Below are 23,217 nucleotides of genomic sequence, written 5' to 3' on the forward strand. Positions count from 1 at the left end.
GGAGGACCAGTAGATGTAATGTATTTGGATTTCTAAAAGGCATTTGATAAGGTACCGCACAGAAGACTGCTTAATAAGATAAGAGCCCATGGTGTTGGGGATAGTATATTAGCATGGATAGAGGATTGGCTAACTAATAGAGGACAGAGAGGTGGGATAAGGAGGATATTTTCAGGATGGAAACCTGTAACTAGTGGAGTGCCACAGGGATCAGTGCTGGGGCCACAATTATTTATAATATATTTTAATGACTTGGATGAGGGAAGTGAATGTACTATCGTCAAGTTTACGGATAACACAAAAGTAGGTGGGAAGGCAAGTGGTGAGGATGACACAAAGAGTCTACAGAGGGATATAGACAGGTTAAATGAGTGAGCAAAAACTTGGCAGATGGAATATAATGTGGGAAAATGTGAGGTTATGCACTTTGGCAGGAAGAATAGAAGAGCTGAATATTATTTAAATGGAGAAAGCTGCAGCACAGAGGGATTTGGGGGTCCTCGTGCATGAATCACAAAAAGCTAACGTACAAGTTCAGCAGGTAATAGGGAAGGCAAATGGAATGTTGGCCCTTATCTCAAAGGGAATGGAGTATAAAAATAGGGAAGTCTTGCAAAAACTATACAAGGCACTAGTTAGACCTCACCTAGAATACTGTGAACAGTTTTGGTCCCTGTATCTAAGGAATGATATACTGGCTTTGGAAATGTCTCACTCCCTCTGCACTGCCTTCCCCAACCCCACCTCCATATTAATTGATCTGAGTGACAATAATTATATAATTTGAATAAATACCTTCTAGTTTACCTAGACTATTAATTTGCATACAAATTCCATTGATGATGTCCCCATTCTTTTGCTATTGCTATTGTCTCAATAACATTGGAGAAGGTTCACTAGGTTGATCCCGGGTATGGAGGGATTTTCTTATGAGGAGAGGTTGAGTAGGTTGGGCCTGTACTCATTGGTGTTTAGAAAAATGAGAGGAGACCTTATTGAAACATATAAGATTTTTAGGGAACTTGACAAGGTAGATGTTGAGAGGTTGTTTACCCTTGTAGGACAGTGTAAGACTGGGGGAATAATCTCAGAGTAAGGGGTCGCCCATTTAAGACAGAGATGAGGAGGAATTTCTTCTCTCAGAGGGTAGCAAATCTGTGGAATTCTTTACTGCAGAGGGCTGTAGAGGCTGGGTCGTTAAGTATATTCAGAGCTGAGATAGACAGATTTTTAATCAGTAAGGGATCAATGCTTATGGGGAAAAGGCAGGAAAGTGGAGTTGAGGATTATCAGATCAGCCGTGACCTCATTGAATGACGAAGCAGAATCAATGGGCTGAATGGACTACTTCTGCTGCTACATCTTATGGTCTTATGGGAGTGAATGCAGTGGCCACATTATGAACACACCTTCCTCGGTCATCAAGTCCTGGAGTCCTGAGCTTCTAGCTCAGAGGCAGGGACACTACCCACTGCACCACAAGAGCACCACAAGAGAACAGAAAAATCACACCTCGTCTTTCCCTGGCTCCCTATTCCTAAATGCCATACATAGATTATAACAATTACAAAGGTAATGCAAACTTCATGTGAGGGAACATTAACGTAAAGGTTATGTTACTGGACGACTAATCCAGAAACCTGAACTAGCAATCGTGTGTCATGAGTTCAAATCCCGCCATGACAGCTGGGCAATTTAAATGCAGTTAATTAAATAAGTCTGGAATAAAAAGCTCGTCTCAGTAATGGTGACCATGTGACTGCTGGACTGTCATAAAAACTGAGCTGGTATGTTAAAATGTCCTTCAGGAAAGGAAATCTGCTGTCCTTAACCCCCCTTAGCTGCCAACTGCCCCCGTGAAATGGCCTAGCATACCTCTCAGTTGTATTTAAGAAGGTAGCTCACCACCATCTTCTCAAAGGTAACTGGAGGTTGCGGGGGGGGTGGGGGGGAATAAATGCCCCCCCCCCCGCTTGCCAGCAATAGCCCGTGAATGAATAAGAAAAATTGCAGCTCATTCTGCCTCTTTGAACACATTGAAGCATTGTTACTCTTTGATTGTTCTGCTGTCAGTACATCAGGCTAACTGTTTCTGTGGAAGGAGAAATGTCTCACCCCCTCCGCACCCCCTCCCCAACCCCACCTCCATATTAATTGATCTGAGTGACAATAATTATATAATTTGAATAAATACCTTCTAGTTTACCTAGACTATTAATTTGCATCCATATTCCGTTGATGAAGTCCCCATTCTTTTGCTATTGCTATTGCCTCAATAACATCCCTTGCACTGAAATAATCACTCACCCTGTAGCCATAATCTGCTTCACAAAGCACTTTTAGAAGGAGGTGAATTGCAAACATGGTTTTACATAGAATTGTACAGAATCTTACAGCACAGAAACCAGCCATTCAGCTCAACTGGTCTGATTTGGTGTTTATGCTCCTCACAAGCCTCATCCCACCCTTCTCAATCCAACCGTATAACCTTAATCCCTCTATTCCCTTCTTTCTTGTGTGCTTTATCTCGCTTCCCCTAAATGCCTTCATGTTATTTGCTTCACCTACTCCTTCTGGTAGAAAATTTACACTTCTAAAAGAAGATCTCAGATTGCATCAATTAAAATGGCAAAGTACAGTATAAAGCCTAGTGACTGCGTGAGCTGGTCTTGCAGAGAGCCAGCACAGATACAAGGGGCCAAATGTCCTCCATCTGAGCTGTAACCATTTTATGATTCTAATTGGGAACACATGTTATGAAAATTAAATAGACCCAAAAAAATATTTGACCAAATTAGAACTTATACCAATTAACAAGTACAGGCTCTGTCATTCTGACCTGCTTAAAACCCTTCCCTTCAATTAGGTTATTTAGCAAATGCTGTTTTATTAGGATAGCTTTGGGGGACTTGTTCCTATTCAGTTAACTCCCAAATATGATATGAATAGCAAGCCCATACGGGGAAGACGAACAAGATTTGACATGCCCAGGACTGGCACAATTACTGAGCTGCTTCCATTGGATGCGGTTGGGTAGCATCAAAGGTTATAAATTTACATCGCTCAGGCATTCAGGATGAAACGAGATGACACCACATGCACAATTGACTCGAGCTGCTCAGTGACCACTTTAACTGTGATATTGAATGATCGGTACACCAATCTACCATGAAGGGTTTCGGAACTGAACCAAAACTTGTCTACACCTGACAGATGCCCACTTTCCAGTAGGGTTTACGAGCCGTGCAATTGACCTTAAGTAACCCTTGGTGTGGCAGGAAGAAATTCAGCCTTTGTCTCTTATTCTACTCTAGATTGAGTTGTTTTACACAAGACAAGTGCAGCGAAACATTCTGGAGCTTCATTGTCTTGTATAAAAATGCTGACGTATCTGGATATAATTTGCTGCTGTATTCAGTGTTGAGTTTTACATAATTAGAATCATTGAGCCATAGATTGGTTACAGCACAGAAGGAGGCCATTTTGCCCATTGTTTCTGTGCTGGCTGTCTGTAGGAGTGGCTCAGCTAGTCTCACTCCACCACCTCTTCTCTCTATCCCTGCAATTTTTTTCTCTTTAGCTAATTATCCAATTTCCTTCTGAAAGCCACAATTGAATCTGCCCCCACCTCACTCTCAGACAGTGCATTCCACATCCTAACCAACACCAACAAAAAAAGTTTTTCCTCATGTCGCCTCTGGCTCTTTTACCAATCACCTTAAAGCAATGCCCTGTGGTTCTTGACCCTGCTGTCAATGGGAACTTCTCCCCAACTTTTTTTTTTACTCATTCATTCATGGGATATGGACTTCGCTGGCGAGGCCAACATTTGTTGCCCATCCCTAATTGCCCTTGAGAAGGTGGTGGCGAGCTCCCTTCTTGAACCGCTGCAGTCCCTGAGTTGTAGATACACCCATAGTGCTGTTAGGAAGGGAGTTCCAGGATTTTGACCCAGCGACAGTGAAGGAACGGCGATATATTTTCAAGTCAGGATGGTGAGTGGCTTGGAGGGGAACTTCCAGGTGACCATGTTCCTATGTATCTTCTGCCCTTGTCCTTCTAGGTGGGAGTTGTCATGGATTTGGAAGGTGCTGTCTAAGGAGACTTGGTGAATTCCTGCAGTGCACCTTGTAGATGGTACACACTGCTGCCACTATTTGTCGGTGGTGGAGGGAGTGAATATTTGTGGATGGGATGCCAATCAAGCGGGCTGCTTTGTCCTGGATGGTGTCAAGTTCCTTGAATGTTGTTGGAGCTGCACTCAGCCAGGCAAGCGGGGAGTATTCCATCACACTCCTGACTTGTGCTTGTAGATGCCAGACAGGCTTTGGGGAGTCAGGAGGTGAGTTACTCGCCACAGGATTCCTAGCCTCTAACTTGCTCTTGTAGCCACAGCATTTATATGGCTAGTTCAGTTCGGTTTCTAGTCAATGGTAACCCCCAGGACGTTGATAACTACTCTGCCAAGACCCCTAATGATTTTGAACACCTCTAGCAAATCTTCTCTCAACTTTTTCTCCAAAGAGCACAGCCCTAGTTTTGCCAATCTATCAACATAACTGAGGTCTCTCATCCCAGGAACCATTCCCGTAAATCTTTTCTGCCATTTCTGCTTTTGGGTTGCATGTTGGCTGCAATGCTGTCAGCCTTTACTTTGTGAAGGACAGGAATATTCTTGTGGCCAAGAATGGACTGGAAAAATGCACACAATCACACATTCCTTTGGCTTCTTTCAGACTCGAGGTGGAAATAGAACAACTGGAGAGAGAAGAATCCCAAATCGCTGCCAAGGAGCAAATCCTTCGGGAAAAACTGCAGGAAGCTGAGAAATCTATCGAGGACTTGCAGAAGGTAAACATCAAGGAAACAGAGCATTATTTACTGGATAGTTTGGACATGCATTTGGCAGCTGAAAGTCGTAATCGAAACCAAAACTCTGAAAAGTCACAATCGTGATAGAAAGTAAGAAATCTCTAAAAAGGAAATAACAGGATAACAAGGCACTACTTACTTTAAAAAATATATAGGAGTATTTCTGTTTCAGGGGCCTTCATTATTGCTTGTACAAGAAAGTGTTGGGGTTCCACAGATGACACAGCATTACCCTGATATCCAGTCCCATCATTTTCCTGAGCCATATTCTTGGCTCCTGATGATAATATAATTCCAGTCCCCACAACCCAGAGAGACTGGTGGGACAAATTTAAAAATTGGAAATGGAGACCAAAGATCCCAGGAAGAAAGAAGGGATAACTTGTTCATTATTTTACAACAAGAATGGTTTTTAAAGCTTGTGAACTTGCAATCATAGAATCATAATATGATACAATGCAGAAGGAGGCCATTCAACCCATCGTGCTTTTTAAAAGAGCTATCCACTCTCCAGTTCTTTCCCCTTGGCACTGTAATTATTTTCCCCATTCAGATATATATCCACCCTTTCAAAATTGCTAATGAATCTGTTTCCAGCACCTTTTCAAGTATTCCAGATTACAATAACTCATCACTTTATCGATGCCAAGCCAATGAATGCAGGCCTAGCCAGTGACACCCCCATATTATGTGAACGAATTTTAAAAAAGTTGGTGAAGTATGAAACCAGATACTAATAATAATATTGATAATGGGTTTATTCATAGAATGCAGCATTACATTTATCTGATTCCTACCTACCAACCCAGTGTCCCAGCAGTCACTCTTTATAAGTGCTCTAGGTACTTAATTAAACAGTGCCCTTCATCTGTGTATCTTAATAATATAATTAACATTCCATTAACACTTGCTACATTAAAAAGTTCTCCTCATCTCACCTCCGGTTCTTTTGTCAATTACTTTAAAACCCAGGTTAACTCCCTGGAAGGCCCCTATGCAGTTACTAATCATAATAATGTGCAATCACAATCCCTGGCGTCCACTCATCATGTGGATAAGGGAGGTCCTGCCTGAGTTGCACTCAATGCAGGATCCAGATGTCAACAGCCTTCTCCGTGAAAGCTGGGTTCAAGGAGGCCCAGCTGCTTCCAGACCTCATCTTCAGCTAGAAAAAAGAGGTGAGGAGTGGCCTGACAGAGGTCTTTATGAGCAGAAAAAGCTAATAGGGGATTTGAAAGAGGCTTTTAAAGTCATGGAAGGTTTAGACAGAGTGAATAAAGTGAAACTGTTTTGAATGGCTGAGTGGTCGATAACAACAGATTTAAGATGACTGGTGAAAGAATCAGAAGCGGAAAAATGTGGAAAAACCTAGCTCTGAAGAAGAGTCATACAGACTCTAAACGTTAACTCTCTTTCTCTCCACAGATGCTGTCAGACCTGTTGAGTTTTTCCAGCATTTTTTATTTTTGTTTCAGATTTCCAGCATCTGCAGTATTTTACCTTTATCTTAGTGAGGAAAAACTTTGTTTTGCTATGTGTGGTTAGGATTTAGACTCCGTTGGCTGATAGGGTGATGGATACAAATTGAACATTAACCTTCAAAAGGCAATTGGACAAATGTTTGAAGGAGACAAAATTGCCGGCATTTGGGGAAAGAGGGGGGTGGTGGAACTAACTGAATTGCTCTTTGAAAGAGGCAGTTCAAACGCATAGGCCGAAGGCTCTTCCTCATTGAATGTACTATTCCATGATTATAGGATCCTATGATAGGGTTTGATGCGGTCGACATAGACATGTTTCCACTTAGGGGGAGACCAAAACTAGGGGCCTTAAATATGAGATAGCCACTAATAAATCCAATAAGGAATTCTGGAGAAGCATGTTTACCCAGAGGGTGATAAGAATGTGGAACCTGATACACCACAAGGATTGGTTGAGGTTAATAGCATAGACGCATTTAAGGGAAAGCTAGATAAGCATGAGGGAGAAAGGAATGCAAGGCTACGCTGATAGGATGAAATGAAAAGCATTGGGAGGAGACGCACGTGCGTGCATAAATACTAGTAAGAAGAAAATACCATTCCAAAGTCAATTTGCACACACAGATGCCAAGACCCCACTGATCGAACACCAAGATGAGGAGAATTTTTTTCTCTCAGAGAGGTCTTTGGAACTCCCTTCCTCAAAAGGCGGTGGAAGCAGAGTCTTTGAATATTTTTAAGGCAGAGCTAGTTAGATTCTTGAGTAACAAGGGGGTGGAAGGTTATCGGGGCTAGGCAGGTATGTGGGGTTGAGGTTACATTCAGACCAGCCATGATCTTATTGAATGGTGGAGCAGGCCCGAGGGGCCGAGTGGCCTACTCCTGCTCCTAATTCATATGTATGTTCGTACATAAGTCAGAGTCATAAATCTGAACCCAGGAATACAGCCAGATTCAGTGAAGTCCATGTCAGGTGGATGCAAACCGCTGGAGGCAATCGGGAAGGTTACTCATTGCCTGTGTGCTTTCCATAAAAACAGATTACATTGTAAATTTGAAACAAGATCGCAACCATTCCAACTCTTCACCACGAGCTTTAATTTTCCAATATGGATCTCAGTGGTCCAGATCCCCACTACCTGCATATACTTGGAAAATTACCCTCCAGAAATTAACAATGACAAAATGGAATCAGGGGGCATATTTTTCAACCTTTTACAAAGAACACCTTTGTAATAAATCCCTTTGTGTACTTTTGCATACAGGTAGTAACAGGTACAGATTTTAAACAGCTTAGCACTTTTTTAAAAAAGTGCAGAGAATATTATACAAATGCATTCAACAACAACTCCCTGCATTTATATGGTGTCTTTAGGATACTCCTTAAAACTTAGCTTTTTGTCTACCCTAATATATCCATGTGTGGTTCGGGGTTACATTTTGTTTTACAATTCCCTTGTAAAGCACCTTGGGACATTAAAGGAACTATATTAATATAAATTGTTGCTGATGTTGTATCAAAATGTCACAAGACACTTCACAGGAGCAGTCATCAGAGAGGAATATGATGCCAAGCCACATCAGGAGCTATTAGGACAGGTGACCAAAAGCTTGGTCAAGGCCATCGGTTTTAAGGAACATCTTAAAGGTGGAAAGGAGGGAGAGAGGTGGAGAGGTTTATATAGAGTAAAGGGATAACCTCAGAAGCATACATGATGCTGCTGTAATAATGATGTCCAATCGCTTGAAAAAATAAGAGAGATCTTGAAGAGAACACAAGCTCTTACCTCCTGTGAGGTCCAAATGTGTAAATGCAATGTATACAAATGTCCAATGTGTGCAAATAAATAGTTCTGATTGTTATGACATGGCAGATGATGTGTGCCAGGTGGATCAAATCCACAAGGGAAACTTGGTCGCTCTTTCACAACGGTTTTGCAATTTCTATTTATTACGAGATGTATACACTGAATTCAGAAGCAATAAGTCCGTCAATACCTTTAGAGATTTTAAAGATTAAATTAAAGTATTTATTAACAAAATATAAAAGATTTCAAGCACATACATAAGACTACAATTACTTACTACTATAATAACTCCTAAAATTCCTAATTAACCTGACCTCCAGTTATACTCCCTTTATGGCAACGGTCCAAAATAGATTTTAGATTTAAAACAGAATCAACAAGTTAACACAATACCCACTTGACAGTGGAATTCCAAATGGCTTTTCCCCAACTTCAGTTTGATTATATAGCAGACTTATGCACACATGCTGGAGGCTTCATTAAGGCTACTTCATACACTTCTGTTAGATCGTACATGGCCTTCTGACACATAGCCTTTCATTCTTCTTTATATATGTTTCTCTCTTTTTAAGATGTAAATTTGATTGTTCTATATGTCTTTGAAACTGTATCTTCCTCGTCATATAAAAACTTTAATGTTACCAATATATTGTCAGTAACCTTTGGGAAAAATAAACACATCCCTTAGCCTTGCTTATCTGGCTAGTTGTAAACAAACTAAGATCCCTTTGAAATCCAAATTTCTTCATTTATCTAAAAATGCAAATTCCCTTCACACCTTACATGCTAAGCCAGCATCCATGTTTACTCATTAGCATGTCAAGTGCCTAGCTTCTTTTGATGATTTCAAACTTGCAGTCTACTTGAATCTAAATTAAATCAAATCACACAGACAGACACAACTATACCCCCATAAACCTACTTCACAATAAACCAGAGAAATATTATGAAAATTATACTTTCATCACATGATTAAAAAGACAATGAACTTGAGCAACATACTTCTGGGAGACTAGACAACCCCCAAACCCCATCTAAACCCCTACCACACAGCAAAACAGCTTATGGAGGGAATTCCAGAGCCTGGGCCTCAGGCAGCTGAAGGCATGGCTGCCAATGGTGGAGCAGAGGAAATCATGGATGCACAAGAAACCAGAATTGGAGGAACCCAGAGATCTTGGAGGCATGTGGGAGAGAAGGAGGAGGTTACAGAGATGGGAAAGAGCGAGGCCATTTGTAACAGAATATTGCTTCTTGTCAGGTTCACCCTCATAATCATCACACCTCCTTCTGAGGTATTGACTCCTGCTGAGATGCAGTCCTGTCATGGTCACCAACTCTGGTTGGATGAATTCCTGGACATGACCACCCTTTTCTTTCTTTTCCCATCTCCAATACTTTTTATAACTAAAACGCAAAGAACAGGAAAATAAAGCATTTTTTAATGCTCCATTGATTTTTCACTTGGTTTTGCTCACAGCAGACAATTAATTTTTCATTGCTAGAGGCTGCAGGACAATCCTGGGGCGGTTGGCAACCCTAAGTCACACGAGCATCAGCAGATCCTTGGTACCGCTCTGAGTCAGCCTTCAATGCATGTAAGGTTGGACAATAATCGTCAGAGGGCTGGACCACCTTGTGAGGTCACAGTGGAGTCTGCCCAATGTTCCTTCGCACATACTTAGTGGCAGGAAAATATGGCAAACTGCGTTAAAGCCAACTGGCCCTCCTCATCTGATGTTCCTCTCTGCAATACAGCCAGGAGATGCTCCATGCTCAAAACACCTCAGAGAGGATGCAGGAGAGATTCACCAGAATGGTACCAGAGGGTTGTGGGACCTCAGTTACATGGAGAAATTGGAGACACAGGGGTCATCCTCCTTAGAGAGGAGAAGGTAGTGGAAGCAGTAACTTTCAAAAGGGAACTGGATAAAAACTTGAAGGAAACATTTTGCAGAGATATGGGGAGAGGGCACAGGAGTAGGAATAATGGTGGCTCTTTCAAAGAACCTGCACAGATAAGGTGGGCCACATGGTCTCTTCCTGTGCTGTATCATTCAATGATTCTATGAACCAGGTTACTTTTAGGGAGAAATTCATTATTATTTATTGAAATAACATCTGGAATAAATAGTTAGGTATAGTCTCATTAATGGTGACCATGGAGCAACCCTATTTAAGGAAGGATGTAAATGTGTTTGAGGTGATTCAGAGGAGGTTTGCTAGATTGATACCTGGAATGAGCTAGCAGATTGTCTTATGAGGAAAAGTTGGGCAGACTGGGCTTGTTTCCACTGGAGTGTAGAAGAGTGAGGGGTGACTTGATTGAAGTATAAAAGACCCTGAACAGTTTTGACAAGGTGGATGTCGAAAGGATGTTTCCTCCTGTGGGTGAGTCCAGAACTAGGGGGTACTGTTTTAAAATTAGGGGTCACCCTTTTAGGACAGAGATGAGGAGGAACTTTTTCTCTCAGAGAGTCATGCCACTTTGGAACTCTCTGCCTCAGGAGGCAGTGGAGGCGGGGTCACTGAATATTCTTAAGACGAAGGTAGATAGATTGTTGTTAGGCAAGGGAATCAAAGGTTACCGGGGGTAAATGGGAATGTGGAATTCAAAACATAAACAGAATTGCCGGTTCGAAGGGCCGAATGACCTACTTATTATCCTAGTTCGTATATTTGTAACCAGTTTGTTGTAAAAGCTCATTTGGTTCACTAATGTCCTTTAGAGACATCCCCTGGCTCCATCCAACTCCTTGGCCATTAAGGTGGGATGGGGGTGGGGAGGGGGTAGGGGGGCGTGTGGGGGGATGGTGAGAGTAGCTGATACAGTTTGTTAAGGGATTATTAAGGCCAATTAGATTTCCAGTCAGCCTCCTGGTTCCCAGCGGCAGTGGTGGGAACCATTTAGGGGCCAGGAGGCTGCCTCCAGGTGGCAGACTGGAGGTGGAGGGAAGGGTGACCAGTGCTCCGTGCAGGCAGGCCTAGAGGCCTTCCCTGCCTTCCTGGGAGTTGCAGCAGCCACAGATACCCGATGGGGAGGGGTGTCCCTCCCCCCTCCCCCCAGTGGCGGCTCACACAAAGCCCATTTTCTAATTTAAATTTTAAATAAGTTGGAGAGAGGGCATCTCCATTTCGATGCACCCTCTCCCTCACTTAAATAAAAGTGAAATAATGCGGATGCTGGTGATCTGAAATAAAAAGGGAAAGTGCTGGAAAAACGTAGCAAGTCTGGAAGCATCTGTGGAGAGAGAAAGCGAGTTAACATTTCGAGTCCAATATGGCTCTTCTTTGGAGTTTCTGGAGGGTTGGCAACCCAACACAAGCGTCTACTTAGTCTGCTGTTGAGATGGAGACAAGCTAATTGTTAGCACAGCCTAACTGTATAATCGCATGTGACCCTATCTCTGTAACCTCCTCCAGCCCTGCTACCCTCCGAGAACCCTGTGCTCCTCCAGTACTGGCCTCTTGTGCATTCCCAATTTTTATCACTCCACCATTGGTTGCCCTTCCCCCAATTGCTCTGCCTTAAGCTGTGAAATTTCCTCCATATACCCCTCTCCCTTTCCATGCTTCCCTCCTCCTTTAAGACGCTTCTTAAGACCCAGCTCTTTGACCCGGCTTTTAGTCAGCTTATCTCCTTGTGTGGTCCAGTGTCAAATTTTGTTTGACATGAGGTTGATCAAAATGCGTTTTAGTCCCCACTGAAACACAACAACGTCTTGCATTTATATAGTACCTTTAACATAGTAAAACCTGTGCACTTCACAGGAGCGTTATCAAACAATCTCAAGCAGTAGCAATTGTTCCAAAAAGTAGACTGGGCTTTGGTGCTGAAGTGTAGGAACGTTGGAACAGCAGGAGGCCATTCAGCTTCTTGAGCCTGTTCCGCTATTCAATTAGATTATGGATGATCTGTTTCTTAACTTGCACCTACCTGCTTGGCTCCGTAACCCATTGTATTCTTGCCTAGTAAAGATCTATCAATCTCAGTTTTAAATTTTTCAATTGAGCCCCAGCCTTTTGGGGAGAGAGTTCCGGATTTTCACTTCCCTTTGGAAAGAACTGCTTCCTGGCATCACCTGTGAATAGCCTGGCTCTAATTTTAACGTTGTTTCTTGTTCCCTACCAGAAGAAATAGCTTCTTTCCATCATCGACTCCTTTGGTCATCTTAAACGACTCAGTTAAGTCGTTCCTTGAATCTATTATATGCAAGGAATATAAGGCTACTCATAAGTTAACCCTTTTAGACCTGGTGCTGCCCCCGCCAGCGCCACCCCCCCCCCCATTCCGAGACCAGTATATCTTTCCTGAGGTGCAGCCGCCAAAACTCAATGCAGTTCTCCGGATGGGGTTTGACCACAATTCTGTACAGCAGCAGCATAACTTCCACCCTCTTTGTATTTAAGCCCTTGTGTTTAAGGATCTTGTTAACAGCTATTGGCATGGCATTGTTGTAGCGGAGAATGTCTCTGGAGCTCAAGGGTGACCTTTCGTCCTCACCGAGTGGGCCCCACCAAAATACAATTGTGTTAGCTTCCCCGGCAGGAATGAAAACAACTGTGTGACATTTCTTTAAAAGCTACACGTCACACAAATTTGTGTTAAATGTCAATTGATGGATCGAGGCCACCATCGTTTCAGAATTGGTGCATTCCCATTTATCATTTTATGTGAAAAAAAAAGCATTCAATCTTCGCTCCCTTTTAAAAGCAGCAGATTGCTTGTCATTCATAGTGATAATGTGCAATCATGTGACTTTTACGCACTGATGCTCCACTGCTTAGGTCTGTATAAAGAGTGCTGTTATCGTGCTTTATGATATTTGCAAGGGAAACCTAGAAATTCTTCAATCTCGGCAGTTACACAGATTTCAGTATTATAGCCAGGGTCTATGCCTTAAATCATTGTGTCCTATATCTGCATTAGCATATTTATTATACTTCCGTTTTCTTTTCTCTTCACAGGGTTTCTCCACTCCTGATGGAGGTAAGTACGCATTTCATACAGGCTTTAAGATAGACTGGTTAGCAAAGCTGTAAGCTTGTCTGTGGCATAGATGGGGACTGCAGTTGTATGCGCCACCTTCACTGAGTGAGCACTCTTGTATATCACTGCTCTTAAAGGGAAATGGTCTGCCTCAAACAGATCAGTGGATTAACCCTTAAAATTGTGCACTGGTGTTTCCAAAATCAAAAAGAAAAAGAAATGCTATAGGATTACTCCAAGTATACTCCAAAATAAAGGAATAATCTTTAACTTTTTTGTAATGTCTTAATATTGTAATATAACCAGAGGCTGGTGAATCTTTGGAATTCTCTGTCCCAGGGAGCAGTGGATGCCCAGTTATTGAGTACTTTCAAGACTGAGATTGATAGGTGTCGGACACTAAGAAAATAAAGAGACATGGGAATAGGGCAGGAAAGTGAAGTTGAGGTAGAAGATCGGCCATGGTCTATTGAATGGTGGAGCAGGCTTGAATGGCCTACATCTTCTTGCACATGTTCTTTATGCTCTACATGTTCTTATAGAATAATATATTGTGATTATTCCAGAGTTGGTGGCAGGGCATTCAGTCGCCTCTTCACTCCCCCATTTAGGGATTTACCCTCTGTCCTGGCGATCACTTCTTGTCTTCAAAAGCTTCATCATAAACTCTCCCAATTGATCTTGTCAACCACCCTCACATTTTTTCCATTCTCCCTGCAGTCCTTCCACTGTAAAGTATATTTGAGCCATTTCAGCTTTCAAACTGTATTTCCTGAACAGTTGCTTTAGTGTTGCTGTGGAATTTGCCCTGTACTATAAACTGGGCAGAAATAGTTACTCAATATAAATGTTAAAAAAATAAAAGCGTAGTAATTGTAGCTTTAAGGAATATAATGACTGTAGCTTTAAGACTTAATGTGTTGTGTAATATCATGTGACAGTGTGAACGAATCAGCTCTAAGCGTGGGGAACCTTAGAGTGGGGGGGTTCGCCTTCTAGTTGTGGAGCTTGATGGAAGCATGTAACTGCTGCTGCAGCCTGTAAATAATGAGAAACCTGCCTGGAAAATTAAGTCCATAACAAAAAGACAACAAAGATCTTCCATGCTTTTATTACCCTCACCCCACCTTACCCCCAGACTTGACTCTCTTGGGCAGTCTCCCATCTTCCATCTTCCACGAGCTTCAGTTCATCCAAACTTTCGTTGCCTAAATGGCACCAAGCCCCATTTACCCATTGTACCTCTGCTCACCAACCTACATCGGACCTCAGTCTGGCAATATTACAATTTTGAAATTCTTATGCTTGTTTCCAATTCCCTACATGAGCTTATTCCTCCCTATCTGTTTAAGCTCATCCAGCTCTACAACACTCTGAGGGCTCTGCAAGTTCTGGCCTCTTGTGCATCCCCAGTTTCCTTCACTCCACCATTAGTGGCCATGCCTTCAGCTAGACCATAAAATGCTGAATTTGCTCTCTAAATCTTTCCACCTCTCTTTATTATGCTACTTAAAATATACCTCTTTGACCAGGCATTTTTCCTCATATCCCCTTATGTGGCTCGGTGTCAAATTTTGTTGGATACTCACTCCTGCGAAGTGAGGTTTTACTACAATAAGGTCGCTATATACAAGCATATTACTGTTTGTGGGACCTTGCTATGTGCAAATATGGTGAGGTTCTAAAGAAGGCTCGCCATCAACTTCTCAAGAACAACTAATTATGCACAATAAATGCTGACCTTACTAGAGATGCCCATACCCAATGAATGAATTAGGGGGAGGAGGTGGCTTAGTGGTAATGTCACCGGACTTGTAATCCAGAGGCCCAGGCTAATTTAAGATGAGTAAAAATCCATCTGCTTCACTAATATCCTTTAGGGAAGGACATTTGCTGTCCTTACCTGGCCCGGCCAACATGTGATCGCAGATCCACAGCAATGTGGTTGACTCTTATATGGCCTAGAAAGCCATTCAGTTCAAGGGCAGTTAGGGATGGGCAACAACAAATTGCCAGCGACACCCACATCCCATGAAAGAATAAAGAAGACATGTTTCAGCATAACAAACGGCATTTGTGATAAAGGGATAACATAAAAATTATACATACATATATATACAATATATATATATTACAATAGATATAATCAGTGAGGACACAATTCTTTAGAGCACAGTGGTTTAAGCACATGGGACCAAAGAGTTTGGAATATAAGTATCTAATTTTTTTTAGTTGCCTTTTTTTATACTCAAACAGTCAAAAGGTCTAAAAAAGCAATCTCACTCAAAGAACTTATTTAAAGGGTTCGAGCAGTTTAAAGACCACAACTATTACAGTCAATTGCTGTTGATATTACGTGTTGGCATTTAAAGGAGAGATGATCCTTCACATGTCGGATCCTTACCCTGGGCGATGTGACTCATTTTGGTTTTCTAACAAATTTGCAAGACTTTCCAATTAGTTTGGAAGTAGCTAACCAATTTATGTAGCAATAATGGCGAGTATAGAATACTGTAGCCAATAGCTCCAAGCTTTTTTGTCTTTACCTAACAAAGGGGTGCAGGTTTTGTGGGCCTGCCTCTGAGCCAGAAACTCTTGTATTCAAGTCCAACTCCAGGACTTGATGACCAAGGAAGGTGCGTTCATAACACGGCCAAACAGGTTGAGTGTCAACTTGTAAATCCTTCCAACACACATCGATGGCCAGCAGTAAGAATGAGAGAGATTCCAGGTCAACCATATGACAGAAAGAAATTGGGACCTCCACCATCACTATCCATAGCTTCAAGCCACAACAATACACATGTAAAAGTGTATGTTACCACAACAACTCGGACAGCTTGGGGAACCAGTTGGTTAGATGGCTGGTGTGAATCAGATCGGTGCCAACAGAACGGGGTTACTGTTCTGGTCTGGGTGGATTCAGCATCTGCCTCTTTGCCCCACCTATGGTGGAGGTCATGGCGTCAAGAGTCGGACCCCCTTCATTCAGAGAACTGAAGAGCAAGGAGCCCTAAAATGACTCCTTAAGGCCACATGTAAGGTTTACATCCAGCTTCTTGTTAATTAGCGGTGTCCTCGGCCCAACCATCTTCAGCTGCTTCATCAATGGCCTTCCTTCCAATATTAAGGTCAGAAGTGGGGATGTTCGCTGGTGATTGCACAATGTTCAGCACCATTCGTAACTCCCCAGATCCTGAAACAGTTCACGTCCAAATGCAGCAAGACCTGGACAGTATCCGGGCTTGGGCTGAAAAGTGGCAAGTAACATTCACGCCACACAAGTGCCAGGCAATGACCATCTCCAGCAAGAGAGAATCTAACCATTGCGCCTTGATGTTCAATGGCATTACCATCGCTGAATCCCCCACTATCAACATCCTGGGGGTTACCATCGACCAGAAACTGAACTGGACTAGCCATATAAATACTGTGGCTATAAGAACAGGTCAGAGGCTAGGAATCGTGCAACGAGTAACTCACCTCCTGACTCCCCAAAGCCCGCCCGCCATATACAAGGCACAAATCAGGAATGTAATGGAATACTCTCCACTTGCCTGGATGAGTGCAGCTCCAACAACACTCAAGAAGCTTGACACCGTTCATGACAAAGCAGCCCGATTGATTGGCACCACATCCACAAACATTCACTCCCTCCACCACCGACGCACAGTAGCAGCAGTGTGTACCATCTACAAGATGCACTTCGGGAATTCACCAAGGCTGTTTAAACAGCACCTTCCAAACCCACGACCACTACCATCTAGAAGGACAAGGGCAGGAGATAGATGGGAACACCACCATCTGGAAGTTCCCCTCCAAGTCACTCACCATCCTGACTTGGAAATATATCGTTGTTCCTTCACTGTCGTTGGGTCAAAATCCTGCAACTCCCTCCCTAACAGCACTGTGGGTGTGCCTACACCACATGGACTGCAGCGGTTCAAGAAAGCAGCTCACCACCATCTTCTCAAGGGCAACCAGGAATGGGCAATAAATACTGGCCCAGCCAGCGAAGCCCACATCCCGTGAATGAATAAAAAAAAAAATCTCGAGTTGTTGAGCTTGGCTACTGGCTTGGAGTTTATCCACCAATGAGAAAGCAATGTTTGACCTTTTCAAACCAGTAGGTTCACAAAGTCCACATAACACAAACCAGGAAACAATAGAGTTGTTGGCTGTGGCTTAGTGTAGTGCTCTTGCCTGTGTATCAGGAGGTTGTGGGTTCAAGTCCTACTGCGGACACTTGAGTGGCAAATGCTCCCAGGCCACACTGTTGCAGAAGTTGCCTTTTGGGTGAGATATTTTCAAAGCAAGTGTTTCTTACTCACAGCTGTGATGGAGCTCAAAACTGTGAAAGAGACTCCTTCATAGATCCCATGAAATTCCAGTCAGTGGCCACCTGCATTCCATGAGTTCAGGTGTGTGTACCCAGTTCATGCCAATTCCCTTTGTTATTCTGACAAATTTAGCCTGAGCTCCCAAAGAGTATTTCCACTTGATATTTAGGTGCAAGCATGACATGCCAGGGGACCAAAGAGAGGACCCACTTCAGAGGATTTTGACAGTGGCCACTATCCTGCCCCTACAAAAGCAGCAGAATAACTCAACGTAAGATGGAGACAAAAATCAGCTAGGAACAACACACTGAGACTGTATGAGAAACTACTCGTGTGCAGATGTCAAGTGAGAACAGAATTAGCCATGGCTGTGTTTCTGTGATCAGTTGTATTTCTTAACTCTGCACTCCTCCACTTTGCCCATCCTTGAGTCCCTTTGATGCACAATTGGAGGCTGTTCCTCTAGTTGCCAAGGCCCCAAGCTCCAAAATTTCCCCCCTAAACCTATCCACCTTTCTCCTCCTTTAATACGCTCCTTACAACCTACCTCGTTGATCAAGCTTTCATCATCTTTTTGTGGCTCGATGTCAAATTTTGCCTGATATCACTCCCATGAACCTCCTCAGGGTGTTTTACTCAGTTGAATTGCCGTTGGCATCATCGTCGACAACACGTGCTGTCCAGGCTGGCACGTGGGAACCTGAACTAGATAGGACATGGCTGTTGGTGCTGTTAGACCTTACCTCTACAGGCATCAGCACCTTGTGAAAGGCATTAAGAGCATTGGTGATAAGATCATGCAACTGCATTAAGACGAGAACTATACATACATTGCTGCATTACATACACTCTCAAAAACCAGTGGCAGGAAATACAAGCATTCCACAACACTAAAATTAATTCATAGTTTTGGAATGATGTCAGAGCCAATTATTTTCTAGCACAATTGTAACTGAGTCACATTGGGGAAAATGTTTTATATTATGTTGATATGCACCAAAAGCTGACAGTGAGCAGCAGATCAGGTGACCAAAACAGCTGCACGGTTGGCATGACAAAAATTTAGAAGGAATAAACGAAAACTGTTGAGAGGCAAGATGAATTATAAAAAGGAGTTGTAACTCGCACCGTTTTCTGTGGTGATCTGGGGACTTTGCACTTTGAGATCACAGTGCACTCTCTTTCACTTAGCGTTGCTGCTGTCATCAGTGACCTGCGATCTATGACAATGTTAGAAATGGAGGTCCCTTTAAGAGTGAAGCAGGACAAGCTTCAGAGTGAATTGAGAGCAGGTGATGCTCATTGAAGCCTGGACTTAAGAGCTGGGCTCTCCCGCAGTGGTGGGTTTTTGCTTCTAGATAGGGAGAGGATCCAGAAGGGAAACTGGTATTTGTATTAAATGATGGTTTGCCGATATAACAGTTGCAATTCACAAAACGTCTTCTGCTGCCCGATTTGGTAAATGGGTATCCACCTATTGAACAATGTGGGTGTGTCAGGGAACCCTGTTCAAAATCTTGAAACCCCGATTGAATTAAATTTTCAGCTGCTGGTAGGCGAGCCTCAATATTTCCTGCCTCAGCTACTCTGTTTAACGCCAATCATGAGATTGCGAGGCTGCTCATTGTTCCCCCTGATCCAGCTGTTCAGTGCAGAAAAGCCTGGTGCTGGTGCTGCTTTTTATTGTTCTGGTTTAATACAGCATTCCCGGGAACTCTGCTGTATCAGCAGTGAGTCTCATAGTGCTACCAGTCATTTTGTTTTCCCACTTCCCACCACCAACAGATGCAGTGAATTACAGTTTTTCTCAGATACCCGACCTTGCGACTCTCTGCTCACAAAGGACAGAGGCGATGAAAGGGCAGGACGGCAGGGAGAAGGTGCAGGGTAAGTGACAGGGGTGTGTCAATGTAAAGTAAATGGTACGATTTGAAAGAGGGTGCTGGAGCAGAGAGACTTGGGGGTGTATGTATACAGAAGTCCTTGAAGGTGGCAGGACAAGTTGAGAATGTTTTTTTTTAAAAAAAAAATGCTTCCGGGCTCCTTAACTTTTTATTAATGGAGCAATCGAGTACAAAAGCAAGGAAGTTATGCCAAACCTTTATAAAATATGGGTTGTAATATGGTGTCTGCCGGCTTTAGGAAGGATGTCAAGGCCTTGAGGTGGGTGCAGAGGTGATTTACTAGAATGGCACTAGGGATGTGGGACTTCAGTGACTTGGAGAGACAAAGCTGGGATTGTTCTCCTTAGAGCAGTGAAGTTTAAGGGGGGATTTAATAGAGGTGTTAAACGTCATGAAGGGTTTTGATAGAAGAAGAAATGGTTTCTAGTGGCAGGAGGCTCAGTAACCAGAAGACATAGATTTTGGCAAAAGAACCAGAGGCAAGGTAAGGAGAGAGTGTTTTTATTTTTTTGCACAATGAGTTATTATGATCCAGCATGTCTGCCTGAAAGCAGATTCAATAATGACTTTCTAAAGGGAATTGGATGGGTGCTTGAAGGGGAAACATTTGCAGGGCTACGGGGAAGAGCAGGGGCAGTGGGACTAATAGGATAGCTCAGTCAAAGAGCCAGCACAGGCAAGGTGGGTTGAATGGCCTCCTTCCATGCTGTACAATTGTAAAGCTTACAAGGTCCTAATGGACCAGATACATGCAGCTGTTTTATCCACCCCGCCAAATGTCTCCACTCTTCCAATTAACCATTGTCCACTGGTGAGCCTAAGACAGTAACTGCCAGCCACAGTATCAATTCTGTCCTAACCCCCTGTTTCTTGACCAGGAATGATAGCTGAATTTTGTTTGCCCCTCTTTTGCCCTGTTGCTACGACCAATATTATCCTCCTGCAATTGCACTCCCGCTGAGGTTAGCCAATTCCACACTGACCAGGCGTTGGACCTGGGATCCTCTGATCAGCAGTGCAAAAGTGAAAAAAGACTGCATTTATGTAGTGCCTTTCACAACCACCAGATGCCTCAAAGCACTTTACAGCCAATGAAGTACTTTTGAAGTGCTTTTATTCGTGGAATGTAGGAAACACAGCAACAAGTTTGCACACAGCAAGCTCCCACAAACAACAATATGGTAATGACCATATAATCTGTTTTTGTAATGTTGATTGAGGGATACATATTGGCCGGGACATTCAGGGTAACTCCCCCAGCTCATCTTTGACATGGTGCCATTGGACCTTTACATCCACCTGAGAAGGCAGATGGGGCCTCAGCTTGGCATCTCATCCAAAAGTTGGCACCTCCAACAGCGCAGCTCTCTCTCATTCCTGCACTGGTTTGATGCTTATGCTCAAGTTCTAGAGTCGGAATTGAACCTACAAGCTTCTCAGTTGGAGGCAAGAATGCTACTCACTGAGCCACAGCTGCATGCAGAAATTTTAATTATTCCATTTTAAAAGAATATTCCGCTGCTGAGCAAGTGCCTTAAATGGGCCTTACTATCATTCTGTGGTTCCATACGTTTGGTCACAATGAGTGCTCATCAAGTGCATGAACACCTTACATTGAAGACAAGGTACAGCTTTTTGTAACAGTTGATATATAAATAACATAAAGCACTGAATAGACCCCTGCCTGCCTGAGGCTTGCCCCTTTTTAGTATTCTAACTATCTCAGCCTAACGTTCAAACAGCCTTTTGTTTTAAAAGCTTGCCTCTCTACTACCTTGCTTGTCAGATAATTCCAGTTTATCAACTTTTGTGTGAAGTTCATTTTAATCTAAATTCGAATGAGGGCTTGGGGGGGTGGGGATGTGGGGGGGTGGGTGGTAGCCTTATGTGCAGCACAAACGCCAAAATGGATTAATTGGGCCAAACAGCCTGTTTCTGTGTTGCAGACTCAACATAATTTCACTTGTTTAACCTTACAAACTCTAATTTTTGTATCCTGTCTGATTTAGAAGTATTGTTCAGGATTTATATGATTTAAGTGTAGAAGCGTGCTATATTGCAATATTTATTATGCCATTAGTTATCATTCAACATGCCTTCCCCATAGGGTGCAGTGATAAATTTTTTAACCTTTCTTCATAGGTCATCGATCTTTCACTTGAAATCATTCTTGCTACTTATCTCTGCACTCTCATTCCTTAAATTAAATAATCATAGATTCTGCCACCCAGATTAACGTTAAAAAAAATGTACATTTGTTCAACACCTTTCACAGCCTCAGGACATCAAAAAACACCTTTACAGCCCATGAAGTGCTTCTTTTGAAGTGTGGTCACTGTTATTATGCAGGAAACAGCCAATTTGCACACAGCAAGCTCCCACAAACAGCAGTGTAATAATAGCCAGGTATTTTCTTTTGGTGGTGTTGAGGGATAAATATTGCACAGGATGCTGGAGCGAAAACTCCGAGAGCATTTACATCCACTTTAGAGAGCAGGAGGCCTTAGTTTATCATCTGGCCTGAAAGACAGTATCTCCAAAGCACTCCCTCAATGCTGTACCTGCAGTGTCCACCTACATTTTGTGCACAGGTTCCTGGAAGAAGAGGATTTGAAATCACTATCATCATGACTCAGAAGTGAGAGTACTACCTACTGAGATACAGCCTAACCTTCATGCTGTTCAATTCATTTTTTTAATTTGTTTATGGGATGTGAGTGTCGCTGGCTGGGTCAGCATTTATTGCCCATCCCTAGTTGTCCTTGAGAAGGTGGTGGTGAGCTGCCTTCTTGAACCGCTGCAGTCTATGTGGTGCCAGTACACCCACAGTGCTGTTAGCAAGGAAGTTCCAATATTTTGACCAAGAGACAGTGAAGGAATTAACGCTACAGATATGCAAATTTTATAAAACTCTTATCAGAATTTGAATGCCCAATTTAGCTTAGTTATGCACTGACAGAATATTCTTCCCAATGGGAAGGTGGATTAAAGCACCATGTGGTGTAGTATTGAACCATATAGGCTGAAGACTCCGCTTGTGCTGAGGCCACATTTATTTGCTCTTCCATCTTCCAGCTCCTCTGAACTTCGGCTCATTTAAAACACGAACTTATGCCAAGTCCCCTTCATCCATCGTCCCCCCTGCTTCCTGGCCTACTTTGGCTCCTGGCCCACAATACCTCAGTTTTAAAATTCTCCTCCTTGTGTTCAAATCCCTTCACGGCCTCACCTTTCACCATCTCTGTAATCTCCTCCAGACCTACAAACCTCTGAGACAGCTGTCCTCCTCCAATTCTGGCTCAATTTCCTTTATTCCACCATTGGTGGCCGTGCCTTCAGCTGCCAAGGCCCTAAGCTCTGGAATTCCTTCCCTCCACCCCTCTGCTTCCCCCTTCTCCTTTAAGACACTACTTAAAACCTACCTTTTGGTCACCCCCAATCACACCCCGTATCACCTTACGTGGCTCGGTGTGCAATTTTGTTTGATAAAGTTCCTGTGAAGTGCCCTTGGGATGTTTTACTACATGAAAGACCAGCACATCTAAAATTAGCCTGGGTCGGCACACCAATAGCCAACTGTTCATCCACGCTGAAAAATGTATGGCTGTCAGAATGAGGACAGTTTGTTGCTCAGCTATGATGCCCTACACAGTTAAATGCTTACTATCCAAACCCACACCATGATGAAATGCCACAAAGGTGAGCTGCTAATGGGAAAGAGCATTGTAGTAGAAAGATCCACTTGAAGAACTAGCTTGGAAAAAAACAATAAAACTTGGAAATGAAGGTTCCAGTTAAACTTGTCTGAACTGGTCTTGTATA

The 23,217-nt window shown here is 43.0% G+C and overlaps 1 protein-coding gene across 2 annotated transcripts in view; it reads left to right on the forward strand.

Annotated features, from left to right (window-relative positions):
- Positions 1-23,217, forward strand: part of palm2akap2 (PALM2 and AKAP2 fusion) — a 351,062-nt gene that overhangs the window by 191,848 nt on the left and 135,997 nt on the right. For both annotated transcript variants that reach the window (XM_078570942.1, XM_078570953.1), the window contains exons 6-7: positions 4,737-4,851; positions 13,130-13,151. In XM_078570942.1, the coding sequence (XP_078427068.1) occupies positions 4,737-4,851; positions 13,130-13,151 (137 nt within the window). The remainder of the gene's footprint in view (positions 1-4,736; positions 4,852-13,129; positions 13,152-23,217) is intronic.

The sequence above is a fragment of the Cetorhinus maximus genome, chromosome 2 (assembly GCF_964194155.1).
Source record: "Cetorhinus maximus chromosome 2, sCetMax3.hap1.1, whole genome shotgun sequence".
In the NCBI taxonomy this organism is placed as follows: domain Eukaryota; kingdom Metazoa; phylum Chordata; class Chondrichthyes; order Lamniformes; family Cetorhinidae; genus Cetorhinus; species Cetorhinus maximus.